This window comes from Mycotypha africana, assembly GCF_025528875.1.
Source record: "Mycotypha africana strain NRRL 2978 chromosome Unknown BDF20scaffold_13, whole genome shotgun sequence".
Classification (NCBI taxonomy): Eukaryota; Fungi; Mucoromycota; class Mucoromycetes; order Mucorales; family Mycotyphaceae; genus Mycotypha; species Mycotypha africana.
Window position 1 is genome coordinate 325,921 of NW_026515737.1, and position 13,548 is coordinate 339,468.

The 13,548-nt window shown below is 37.5% G+C and overlaps 3 protein-coding genes across 3 annotated transcripts; 1 reads left to right on the forward strand and 2 right to left on the reverse strand.

The window, feature by feature from the left end:
• Positions 1 to 261: 261 nt before the first annotated feature.
• On the forward strand, positions 262 to 1,627 carry BDF20DRAFT_917212 (uncharacterized protein; the record flags this gene model as incomplete). The annotated part of the gene is made up of 6 exons (XM_053084539.1): positions 262 to 364; positions 439 to 500; positions 584 to 750; positions 825 to 906; positions 989 to 1,307; positions 1,392 to 1,627. The coding sequence occupies 6 exons, from the start codon at positions 262 to 264 to the stop codon at positions 1,625 to 1,627; spliced, it is 969 nt and encodes a 322-aa protein (XP_052931524.1).
• A 1,571-nt stretch (positions 1,628 to 3,198) lies between these two features.
• BDF20DRAFT_917213 (uncharacterized protein) lies at positions 3,199 to 5,284 on the reverse strand (the record flags this gene model as incomplete). The annotated part of the gene is made up of 6 exons (XM_053084540.1): positions 3,199 to 3,402; positions 3,491 to 3,676; positions 3,766 to 4,806; positions 4,877 to 4,897; positions 4,985 to 5,076; positions 5,155 to 5,284. The coding sequence occupies 6 exons, from the start codon at positions 5,282 to 5,284 to the stop codon at positions 3,199 to 3,201; spliced, it is 1,674 nt and encodes a 557-aa protein (XP_052931525.1).
• Positions 5,285 to 7,743: 2,459 nt separating this feature from the next.
• BDF20DRAFT_908252 (kinase-like domain-containing protein) lies at positions 7,744 to 10,418 on the reverse strand (the record flags this gene model as incomplete). The annotated part of the gene is made up of 7 exons (XM_053083465.1): positions 7,744 to 7,883; positions 8,008 to 8,498; positions 8,577 to 8,818; positions 8,887 to 8,973; positions 9,048 to 9,241; positions 9,315 to 9,400; positions 10,333 to 10,418. The coding sequence occupies 7 exons, from the start codon at positions 10,416 to 10,418 to the stop codon at positions 7,744 to 7,746; spliced, it is 1,326 nt and encodes a 441-aa protein (XP_052931526.1).
• Positions 10,419 to 13,548: the final 3,130 nt, after the last annotated feature.

Genomic DNA, 13,548 nt, shown 5'->3' on the forward strand with positions numbered 1-13,548 from the left:
TCGGTGATAGAAAATCTGGAAGAGCAGACTAGCATCTATCATGCAAGTTAAGGGCTCAAGGAAAGCTTTCCTACAGTTTCTTTCTGAACTTTGAAATCGCTAGTCGCTTATTTGATGGCCGTAGCGTATTTGACCCGGCAGTGACAACTTGAAGCATAAGAAGCAGTCGCGGCAAGTAGGTTATTTTCACCTTCTTTTTATGCAACGGTACCATTTTTTGAAATTTTTTTACTTCTCTTCAGCACGAATGATAATAAGCAGATGTCAAAGCCCCTCCAACAGTTCTATGAAAAATGGAATACGGTACAGCAACGATATTATACATCCGTTTTGGAAGCTTTAGCAATCAACGATATCACAACTTGTAAATTTGCTACAACCATAACAAGTAGATACTTTCATTTCAGGCATTCTAAACATACAACCTGCTACCTGTAGACAGCACTCTGAAACAGAAAAGCCTTGAGGATTTGCATACGATCACAAATGTGCCTAGGCCTGTAAGGAAGAGCCTTCTTGTGTTTTATGTCCGTCGAAACGAATATATAGCCTTTTAACAACAAGAAACTTCAAAATCACTTAGATAATGCATGCTTTTGTCAAACAAATCCAGTATGACCTTCTAAAGCATGAGAATGAAGTAGACAATATAGGATCATCGAGCCAAAGCTTAACCGGTAACTTTAGTGAAATAATGTCTACGAACGACGCAACTCCAAGGGTTCAATATCTATCCACAGGATTTGAAAGGTAACGGCGCTTTTTGATTCGTCTTTTCGAGATTCCTTACCTTTATTGATGTTCGCCAACATTCCTATTCCAAGACTTGATGAACTTCTTTCTCAGGGATTACAGTTCGGACAATTTGTTGAGATTTGCGGTGAAGCTACTGCGAATAAGTTCAAAGTAATTACTGTTTGAAGGATGCGTCAACTTTGATCTACTATTTCCAATCAGTTTTAACCATTAATATGCTCATGTGGAGTAGTTCGTCTCTCATGTGCTGTTATCTTTCTCCTCTTCATATAACACAGATAACTTACATCTTTTCGACGTAACTGGAATGCTAGAGCCAAGACGTCTAAGCAACCCATTCATAAACGACAAGGATAAATTCAATATGCTTGCTCATATTAAATGTCACCAAGTCTTCAATTTGCATAATCTTTTACAATCATTAGAAAATCTAGCAGCACTTCTTCTATCAAAGAGTGGCAATGCCAATTCAGGATGGTTGGAAAACGAGCATGTTTTAATTGTTATTGATGACTTGTCCAAAATAATAGATCAACAACAACAAGCAACAGGTACGTAAGAATAACTAACAGTAACAAACTCTGGTCGTATTTTATCTATGTCGTATAATTTGACACATCAGGTATCTCTTTCAGATCATTTGATTCGTATCTTCCAAACTTTATGTGGAAAGCTAAATTGTTGCATTGTCAATATTCATCATATCTCCATGGAAGCATCAAAGCCCCAAAAGCAGCATAAAGCATATAGCTTGTGGGACTCTACAGTTGATCTAAAGTTGCATGTTGAAGAAGCTAATGATGGGCAGCCTCGTTCTATTTCTGTAGGCGTTCTGAAATCTCGTGATCCGGTGAGTTTTGAAACCAGCTAAAAATTCTTACCATTATCATTAACATGGTCAAAACAGTCAATTAGCCATAGAACTTGCATTTTACCAATCTGAAGATCTCGTAGTATCTCGCTAATATACCTATGGTCCCATCTATTTGTCCGCAAATGCTTATTTTCTCTTGCATTGTTGCGTTTCGCTGGTTCCTTTTTTAAATTTAATCGCATTTTTCACTTTTGTATTATTTGTCATTCTGGGTGTTATTATATTGCGTAGTTTAGGACATCATAACAACATTTTTTAGACTGCTGTTATAAAAAATAAAAAGTCAAAATGGTAAAATTAGATACTACGATCATCAATATATATTCATGCTTGTTGAAGTGCTTGTTTTTGAAAATCACTTATGGCGACGCTCCTTCAGTCGTTTCTCACTCGTACGATTAGACAATGTCTATCCCAGCATTTCAACAGAATGCTCTGACTGAATAGACGATATGATACCGTTGGTTTTCGAAACACACTGAAAATATTAGTAATGAATTGTTCAAGGTTGAGGATGCATAGAGCTGAAACATAGAACTTCAAATGAAACTTGATAAAATGCCAGGAGTGGAAGGTATTTCGTTCCTATTTGATAACCGAGTTATCCATAGATGATAAAGTTACATTGAACGGCTAAATGTAATGAAAGGTTAAAGGGAATTTTAGCTAGTTCATGTAATTGGTCTAACAAAGATAGGCAACCGTTGGCTCAGAGAATGTGTATTTTAAGTATGTAGGTGGTGCAATTAGAGTGTGTTTATATCCTTTTCAAAATGCTATGAATCGCTGACAGCTCAAAATCTAGAAGAACTCAACAATTGTACGCATAACTTGGTTGTAACGCGCAGTAACGCATACCACACTTGGAAATGCGTTTATGCAAGACTGATTCTCAGAACTGCTATAAATGATTTTGCTTCCCACTCTCAAACGTCGCATGTTGCCTAAGCTTCTGAAAAAAGGGGACTTGTTTATGGATGTGTGCGTCAGCCATTAAGAGACAATTTATTTGGCCATTATTACACAGAGATGTGCTTTGCCGTCGGAAACCGTGCTCTTCATATTTGATATAAAAATCTTAATCCTTTTTTCTTGTTAAATAAACCTGGGCAACCTTATCGATTATTTAAAAAAAAGCTCTCGGCGTAAACAGCAATATCTCTTCCAGTCCATGGTCATACTGTTCTTCAACACCATTCTAAATTATCTTACTACTAATATGCTTACTTAAGAACAAAGCTCCCTATTCACGATAAAGTATTTGGATGGTTGAACGTCACATTGCGATGTCAACATTTTGAAAATTATAGTGAGATGTGTTGATAGAATATGGAGATACCAAAACGGGAACCGTCCAATTTATACTTAATTGAATTGATATGTTTTTTATATAATTTCAACACAGCCTGTAATAGTCCAAATATATTGTTGTGAAAAAGATTTGCATACATATACCATCACTCATACAAAGCAGTATAACAAGAATAAAAGATTATTTTAGATTATTTTTCGTTGACATAGAACATATGACATCAGATTACGATATTCCATTTTGTGCTGTATAACCCTTAGTTGAAAGAAAGGCGTTCACCACCATGCATTTTAGCAACAACCACTACCTTGGAGCCTGTGTCTTCCTCTTTATAATAGCCTTTCTTGGTTGTAGGCTTATATTTAGTGACATGAATATCCTCAGGATTGGGTGCTTGAACAGTGGCCTGCTCACCGAACAGGTTAAATAAAACAAAATTACCCTTAAAACTGTCAGCAGGCTATATAAACAGTAGCAAGACGTATAGTGAGAATTTCAAGTATAGGAAAAAAATTAAAATAAAATAAAAAAAACGAAAAACAGCTTACAATATCAACAGAGGCAGGACCAAAAGTTGAAGAAGCAGTAATGTTAATACTGTCGCCAGTGGGTTCAACATTGACTTTAGTAATACCCGAAACAGTGCCAGCTGAGAATTTCTCACTAGCTCGATAAGTTCCCATGATAGGGCCATAAAGATTACCGAGCAAGAATTTCTCTGCTTTTATACCTTTCTATATTGATATGAGAGGCAGCATACAGATAAGTAATTCGTATCGCTTGATGTGATTAAGCTAGACAGAGTTTGAAAAGGTACACTTACATCAAAAATGATTGCACCACGTTTGAGACCAGCTTTGATTGCTCCAAAATTGACTTTGGCAATATCCTTGTCACCAGTGACCAAAGCGCCACTGGAATGAATTTGAATCTCATCATAGTATGAAACGTTAGCAGGGAATTCGACCTTGATATCATATATAAGGCAGTTCTTCCTACAGTGCTCGTCATCATCATTTTCAATGTCTACCTCTTTATCAGTAGCCCTCTTATGATGGTTCTTTGCGTCTCTTTTTTTCATCATCATGCCATGAGGCTTTCGAGGAAAATGATGACCGCGATCAACTTGGACAGTAAATTGACCTTCATGGTCAAAAGCAGAGATAGAAACCTCTTTTTGAAGGCTGTCATGGCCAGAGTAAATGGTAATATTCAATTTGACAGCATCAAGAGTAGAATCGACAGATTTAGATAAATGGATGTGGTTTCCTCTACTGAACCAGCCACCAGTGAAGATACCAGTCTTTTTAAATTCTTTAGGTGAAAATTTATAGACAGTACTGACACCTTGGAGTTCTTCAGGCTTACAGATTGGTTCATAAGGAGGGTGATGATGATGATGATGATGATGATGATGATGATGATGAGAGTACATCATCTCATTAAACCTTTCAGAGTGCTTATGATGCTTGCAATGATGCTTGGAATTACATTTGTCAAAAGCTTCAAATTGCTCACCATTTTGTTCATTCGAGTGATGGTGAGGAGGAGGAGGATGGTGAGGCCAAGAACCTTCCATGTGTGGATGGAAAGCAGGAGAATGATGACCATGGCGATGATGCTCTTCTCCATCGTTGTCAATATTATTGTCAAAATCAAAAAAGTTATCGTCTTTAGGATGCTTCCCGTAAGTATGGTGCTGATGGTTGTGGGGTGGACCCATTCGTTCGTCGCCTGGCACCCAAGCATTATTTCTGTGCTTATCAAATTGATGATCAAGAGACTCTAAATATTGCTTTAATTCGGCGAAGTTTTCATCATGTCTCAAAGCACAGGGTACACGAGCATTTTCAGGTGAGATGTCCTATTGTATAACAAAAAAAAAATGGGTATTAATAGTAGGTAACATGCTGTAGGATAACTAGCTGACGTACGATATAGTCCTTCGATAACTCCTAGGTTTATAGTCAAATTGAAAATTGGATGTCAGTAAAGCAAATGCATGAAAACGTTAAAACCGAAAATTTGGCAGGCCTACTTACCTGGAAACTGTTCATGCTTTTGCTGCAAAGTTGGGTAAGCCCCAAAAGAGCAAGTGCACCTCCAATTAAAGCAAAGCGAAAGCGCTTACGACCTGCAATTATTTAATGTATAGGATTTTTAGAATTCTACCGTTCAATCTGTGCATATTGCTACGTACAGATAACCTTACATTTTTGGCTATCATCCTCAACAAGCGGAGCAGAAACAACCCGCTCTACATAAGGTGGTGCTGCTGCTTTAACATCATCAGGATCGTTCGTAGGAACCGCGACATAATCAGCTTTGGCCTGTTTCTCCATCTTTTGTTAAAAGTCAAAGGTTAAGAAAAATTATTTAAAATGAATGAGAATACAGGAATATTTATGCTTGGAAAGTAGAACGGACCTTGAATTAACAGGTTTCGAACTATGATTTATACTTTTTTCCAATTAAGATGAGATTGGGTTCGACTTTCGATATGGAGAAGAATGGAAAGAAGCTATAGTGTTACTGCTATTGTATTTCGGCAGCGAATTTTATTTTCTTCCATTCCAAGGCTTTTTTTTTTTAATCTGATAAACTGATGATGAAATTTTGATGCTCCGTTGGCATAATGAGCGCGGTTTTAACGCCACTTTTTTACCCACTCGCATATATCGCTGTGCCGAAATTCCGTTCCCATTTGATAGCATGGTAGAGAAACGAAAATTTAAGTCTATTATATCCGGTATTTCAACTTCTCCTTGCATTTTAATCAGCTTACATACATTGGTCAGCCAAGCACTTAAGCATGGTCTAATATAATCGCTTTCACTATGCTGCACTTTTAAATGGTAATACCAAGCACTTCTTCTGTTGCAACTGTATGATCATTTTCCATTTCATTGGAAAGCGGAAAGTGATAGAAAGAAACGTAATGCAGCTCTGATTGAACTTTGCTCTCTGCTTTATATTCTTTTTCTCACAACTAATTCCTAGTTCTTCTTACTTTCATATCTTCGATAAAACAAAAGTGAATGTGTCTTGAAAAGAAGAAGGTATCAAGGGGACACTGATATATATAAACGTAACAATTTTCGATTCCGGCTAATGTGTAATGAAAAATCCATTATTCTCACAGTTAAATTGTTCGAAGAAGTAATGTTGCTACTACAAAAACTTGAGTTGTACAAGCAAATTATGGCCGAGATGTTGGATACTGAAATAATAGATGCGCGGGATATAACTGACGGCTAAAATAATCAAGGCGCAATAATAAATGTGAATGCAAAACTCGAGTACAAGCGAAAAGCAATGTATTAGCTGCAATTGTTACTCTTGCGCTCGAGTCTTTGTGAGTGCTGCTAGAGTTTGACTGAAGATGGCTTACACTAGCGAACTATATGAATACAATTTGAGCTGCATATAATAGTAATTTCAAGAGCTTGTCGCAGTTAATTAAAACGCGACTAGGTGGAACACGATTTTGAGACTCTTTAATTGAAGAACGCAGAGAATACATGGAAGCGAGGACCACTGTGGGTAACGCATATCTGACTCTGGAGATATGGTTATATCTTTAATCATTCATTTATCGTTGTGCTGTAATAAAAATGGAACGAATGAATGAAATAGTTTGTAAAATTGCAGGGACTAGTGTCAAATATGTAGACAATAAGCAGCAAGGACAGCAACAAATGCTATACTTGTGACGCTACTTTTGACTGAGCTGTTATTACTAGTGTTAAAGGCCATGGTAGCAGTTTACCATATTCATTACGATTTAGGAGCCATGGGCTTTCTGGTATCAATGATTTTGATAATTATAATGGATGCATTTCCAAGCTTTGCTTTATAATCAGTAGCACCAGGAATATCATTTCATTTTTCACTTGACCATTATCGCATAATTTTTTCCACAGGGGAGAAGGATTTCATTCTTTGGTTTGATCAGTTACATAGGAAGAACAATATAAATACTAACAGGCACGATATCATCGGCCATTTCCCACTTGATCCACTGAACTTTAAAGTGATTACGTGAAAGCCTTGCCTAACAGGAAAGTGGCATCAGCCTTGGTGTGAGTAATATTCCAGCCAGATACATAAGCAGCAGAGATAATATTGGCGTCTTCAACGATGTTGATGAAAGTATTTTCAGTTATGCTTCCGAGCTCTTTCACATTTTCCCAATATCCTTCATTACTGTCATTCTGGAATATGGTCAGAAATTGTAGTACTGTGCTATAATTATAGAAAAGGCAGCGATAACAATGACATTGTATATGTCAAAGCTGAGAAAAAAAAATCTCGATTTCGCTATCCTTTGATTGATAAAATCCTCTGAAAATCTGAGTCCTTCAGCAGTAGATCATTTTAAAGAATAAGAAGCACATGTAAGAAATCGTCTTTTCAGACTGCAAATAATCATACCATCTTTGTTATTTATTGATTTAAACTTACAGAATTCGGAATATAGAATTGTCCTCTTTTCTTGTATAAACGGGTAGGTTTTATTGTGTTGAATAGTGGCTATTTATTGTTGGTTCTGCAAGATTAACGTAGGGAAGCTGTTCAATTAGAAGAACTATAATTTCCTATCAATATCTTTTCCTTCAAAGAGCTATCATTGGAATACTTGTTGAACTTTTGTGGAACAAGAAGATCGTCTTTATGGAACTGGTAAAAGAGTTTATGAAAATACGTATATATAAGACTATTACAAATTGAATTTAAATAGGGGCAGCAAAAACAAAATACACCAGCTACTACTATTACCGAATATTACTATCATCGTTTATCAGTTTTTTACATTACCCTTCATTTCATCGGGCGTCATGGGTACAAAATTATGTACATCAATACCATCATTAGCTAATAATTCTGCTTCATAATGAGCAGGTACGAGTTTAGGAATCAGTTCGGGTTTAATGGATAGCTCTACAATAGTCAAAGCCAATGTCTTCGATTAGTAAAGATGTAACTCAGTCTAATAATTTTTCTTTCTTTTTTTTTTTTTTTTTTTTTTTTTTTTTTTTTTTTTTTCTTCTTCTTCTTAATTTACCATGTCGTGTAAAATTGAATAATGGTGGCAAATCTTTTCCGTTCAACATCTTTACTTTTGGATCCCTCAGTTCATCAAAAAATGGATCGGCTAAAGACTGAAAAGCTGTTAATCTTTTTTGAGGTTCATATTGTAAAGTTTTGGTAATGAATGTAATGGCTTCTTCAGGTGTACGGGATCTCGAAAATACTTTCGCGAATGGATGGGGTTTGATTTGAGGAAAACGATGTTCTGTATAACTGGGATTCATTGCCAATAATTGTTCTTTAGAGGGTGTACCAAGGACTTTAATAATCTCAACAAGCTGATCGATAGCTGATTCACCAGGAAAGAGAGGTTGTAAGAGCATGAGTTCAGCCATAACACAGCCGGCAGACCATATATCGATACTACACGTATAATTTGTTGCGCCAAAGATGAGCTCAGGAGCACGATAATAACGAGAGCAAATGTAAGAAACATTCGGTTCACTAGCATGAAGGGCTTTGGCACTAAATATAGAGCATATAACCTTGTTAGCACTTTTGCTATTCTACTTTTTCTGAATAAGCTTTTTCCTATTATCAGACCTTCCAAAATCACATAGTTTTAATATTCCTTTACTGGGATCAATCAATAGATTTTGTGGTTTAATATCTCGATGACAAATTCCAAGTGAATGGATATAAGCCAATGCTCTCATAAGCTGATATGTATATAATTTCACGTAGAGCATAGGTATGTACTCTTTTGCTTTGGCATAATCACGACATGTACGATACAAAGTGATTGGTATATATTCTAAGACTAAATTGAGATAAACATCATCCTTCTATTTTACTAACACTTGTTAGTGTATGTGTGCAATTGTTCAGGTGTTTCATGTTCTTGTTGATTTACCTTGATCTCATCATGACTGTAGAAATAAGCTTTCAAAGCAACTACGTTTGGATGCCAAACACTTCGCATAATTTGTAGCTCACGATTCTAACATTTTTAACAGCCATCATCAGTTGATCATTCATGCTTCATCATACTATTTGCTATCCCCTTTTGTTTACCTTGAACCGTCTATCCTGAAATACTTTCTTTATAGCTACACTTTCACCTGTTTCTACTACTTTTGCTTGATATACGACACCAAAAGATCCATTGCCAGCCACTTTATATGTTGTGTATCTAAATAACATGTCTTGCCCTGTTCTGCCATCTTTAGATTGCTCTTCATGTACTTTTGTAGGGTCGTTGTCAATGCCTATACTTATTGAAAGTTGTAGACATATTGTATCAGTTATGCTCTTTGTATTTCGTTGTTGGAAAGTAGACACGCTTTAGTCGAGTTCTCTTTATTTGAAATGGAACTACTTCAACTGTACCCGTAATCTTCATACCACTCATTGGCCCGTGCGCCATTCTCTATTGTTGTATTATTAGGGAAAAAAAACTGTCTGTATATTTCTCGGGTTTATATTCTATTACAGGAAAAAATTGTGTAAGTGAAAAAGAGAGCGAAAAAAAAGGTTTAAATAAATACCGAAAGGGAGTCATTTGAACTTACAATTAGTTGAGGGTTCAACTTTATCCGAAATAGCCTTGTTGTATAATGCTAGTGTTGATTACAATAGTTATTCTATTGTAAAACGAACTATTAATAGAGAAAAAAAGTAGTCGAGAAGAATAAAATGGGGTTTCAATAAAATTGGTGGAGTAAAAACGAGCTTTCTCCTTCCAATTCCTGTTTTGTGGGAAGAAACACTTCTCTAGTGTTTAACCAATCAAAAATCGTTTGAAATGCTGTTTGCCTTTTTTTTTATACAGCCTTTTAGTTCGCATTTTAGACAGTTTACAATTTTTAATGGACAAAATACATTTAAATTTAGATTTATTAAAAAATATTTTTAGAAAGTTATAGTATTTTGGATATCAATTTGGATACTCAATTATTCAGTGATATCCAAGCAGCATTAAGGATGACATACAATAAATCGAACCCAAGAAATGAGTCTCTATCAGTACGAAAGTCGCCAATAATGGTCTTGTTGACATTACCTTGCAAAAAGCTGAACTACGAAAAGCTTGACAACTTTGTTATGATATGGCGATGTGTTCCAACAAAGGTTTGATTCAACCTCACCCACTGAAGAATATTATTTGTGTCAGAAGTGCCAGGAAGTGGAGGCTTGAGAAGTACTCGGAGCCCCTCAAAATGGTACCACTAATTGTGTTTGGTGCTGGAATGTTTGGCAAAGATGCAGTCAGATTGAAAGGGCAACGATGTGGTGTTGTCGGTAAACTTTTTGCAACTCTGAAGAAACGTGAAGCTGAAGGTCAATTGATTGCTGTCACAATCTTCTAAAACATGCAGCCTCTGTTTCTATGATGATATGCAAATTGTTGATACTCCTGGATTCAAGGGTACCGACGTTCTTCATTGCAAGCAATGTCTAAAGCTATGGCAGAGAGACATTAACACCGCTATCAATATGATGACTATATCTCAAGCAGTTTGGTCTGGAGCAGGAAGACCCGACGATTTCAAGCCAGCGAAGAAGAAGAAAGTATCGCCGTAATAAGCACGGTTTTCATTATATGTTAAGGATTTAGTCATTACAGGTGAGGAATAATACCGTTTTTTTTTTTTCGCACTACTGACAAGTTTTTTTTTTTTTTTTTTTTTTTTTTTTTTTGGTAGATTATTTTATTTAAAATAATAAATTAGTCACACATCGCTGAGGGGTGGGACATGGAGAGGAAAGGAAGATTTCTATGACAAGTAAATTTAGTCGAAAGCAGCCGCTTCCCGCATGAGCTGCGAGGAAGACAGGCTCAAAGAAATTATGTTGTATGCTTTACTAGAGACGGATGGGGGATGAAAAGGAATATCATGGAATATCATTTGAAAAAATGACGTCCAGATAGCCCAATGGATACTGAAGCAGACGGTGAAAAGTCGAGATTGCTCGGACGAAGGTAGTGATGGTGGCGATTGTAATCTTAGGGCGGCGGAGATGCTTTGAGGATCAAAGTCGAAGGATGGGAAATATATCGCGAGTCCTTCTTGCCATATCTGCCAGCGTGGTGGACAACTGGTTGTAAAATGTTCGAACGTATCAATATCATGATTACAGAGTCTGCAGGTAGCAGATGAAACTACCCCTGCGGCTTGTAAGACTGATAAGCATGGTAATTTTTTCAAAATGGTGCGATAGCCTAGGTCACGAGCCGGAAGAAACAAAGGAAGGGACCAGAACAGGGTGAACATCTGTTTGGGGATCACCCCTATACCTGATGCTTGTTGCATTTGGATGTGATGATGAAGTCTAAACGTTGAAGCCGAATAATGACGCCAAAGGTTACTGTTGGCCAATCGTCGTAGTAGTGTAATTTCCAATGACTTATCTGGGTCGTCGGTAGTGATAGAAGAGCCTGCCGGCACCCTGTGAATATACGGGTGAAGTTGAACTGTAGCATCGGTGAGCAATTGGCCCAAGAAATGTGAAAGCAACCGCGGTTTCACATTATATTCACCTGGTCGTTTCATTATGAGGCGGTTAGTGGACTGGTCGTAGCGGAAAAAGGCGTTGGCAAGCATCTTGGGATGGCGTTCTAGCCAGTGCGACTCTGGTAAACGTGTAAACAACGAATGTAATGGGAAGAGTAACAAGCTCTTGAGTGGAATATCCTCCAATGGGAGGGTAACATTCAAATGATCAAACGCTGTGAACATAATCGGTATAACCGAGGTTGGATGACAAAGATGAGGAGAACGATGAATAGCGCAAAAGAAAGGAAGTAAGGGACTAGTAAATGTGATGCCCATCAACCGGAAATGATGGCGAAGGAGTACTTGAACTAGGGAAGGCTGTGGTGAGAATAACATTATTAACCATTTCATTTGCAGGATTAAATGTTGCATCGCAACATTTAACAGACCAACTCCTCCTAAGTGTCTGGGCATTAGAAGTCGAGCATAGGAAACTAGTGGGAATTTTTTCCGCCATACAAACTGATAGCTAAGTTTCTGTAAGGCTTTGATAAAGGTTTTGGTAGGATGGAATATACGAAGACAGTACCAAACTTTGGACAATATAAGTGTATTCATTATCGTTACCCGACCACGTAATGATAATTGTCTCGGTGAATAAAGTGCCACTTGCTTTTGAACAGATTCTAATAATATATCTTGAACATAATTTCGTTGGTGAGTCGTATAAGGTAAATAGAAGCCTAAATACCGGAGAGGGGAAGGAGAGAACTTAGTATAGAAAACAGAGATATTATGCGACTGTAATAAGGATGTCCAAGACATGGATTTATCCCCTGATAGAGAAAAGGCTTCCGTCTTGTGTTGGTTGAACTGAGCGTTAGAAACTTCTGCATAGCGTCGAAGGTGCTGATTTAACAGTTGAAAATCATTCGCATCTTTAACAAATGCGCAGATGTCGTCTGCATAAGCGAGACATTTGATTCGCTGTGGTGATCCTTGAACATACGAGTAATAACCCTGAAATGATTGATCCTGTTGGATAGATAGAAGCAGTGGTTCAAGTACGAGGTTAAAAAGGAGAGGGGATAATGGATCCCCTTGTCTTGGTCCCCGGGTCTGGGCAATATCATCGGTGAAAAACCCGTTGGTGTTGATTTGAACAGCATTGCCAAAGAAAAGTTGTTGAACGCAAGTAATTAATGTGGCAGGGAAACCGAAGCGCTTCATGACTTGTTCCAAGTAGCTGAGGTGAACACGATCATAGGCCTTTTCTTGATCTAACAAGAGGCCTATTCCTTCTGATTTGAACTGTCGCGCTTGTTGTAAAATTAGATGTACTATCAATCCATTCTCACCTATGAAACGGTTTTGAAGAAAACCTTTCTGATATGGGTTGATTATTCTAGTCATAATGGGAGCCAAGCGTTGTGTGAGGAGGCGTGTAAAGATTTTCCCGTCGCAATTAATCAAAGAAATGGGACGCCAGTTCTTCAAAGACGTTAAGTCACCTTTCTTGGGCAAAAGGCGGACCCGTATATCTTTCCATGAGATAGGAAAGATCCCATCACTTAAAGCATAATTGTATACCTTGACGATAATTGACTGAAGAAAAGGAAGGCTGAATAAAAATGCTAAGTAGGGATATCCTAGTCCGTCATTTCCAGGGCTACTCTGGGTAGGAGACCGCTTGGCCAACTGGCGTAAGTCATCGATTGTAATGGACGTTATTAAGTTCTCAGATTCGAATGATTCTACTTTAGTTGGGAAGTGGATGCTATCTAAATACGCCCGAATAGATTCAGGTGCAACTGGCTGGGCGGTGTACAATCTTTGATAAAATTCTTTGACAAGCTGTTGCATACCCTGTTGATCTATGATCACGTCATTAGCTTCATTGGTTGCGTCTCGGCGGATGCCGGCCATGTATTGTTGTGTGCTTCGTTGTTGATGTAATCTTTTCAGGTATGAGGCTGATTTTTCGCCCTGTTCCCTCCATCGAACGCCGGATTTTAAAGCTGCTATATCTGTGAGCTCCTGTTGTAGTTTATAAATTTTGCCCATCAGTGAAGGTAATT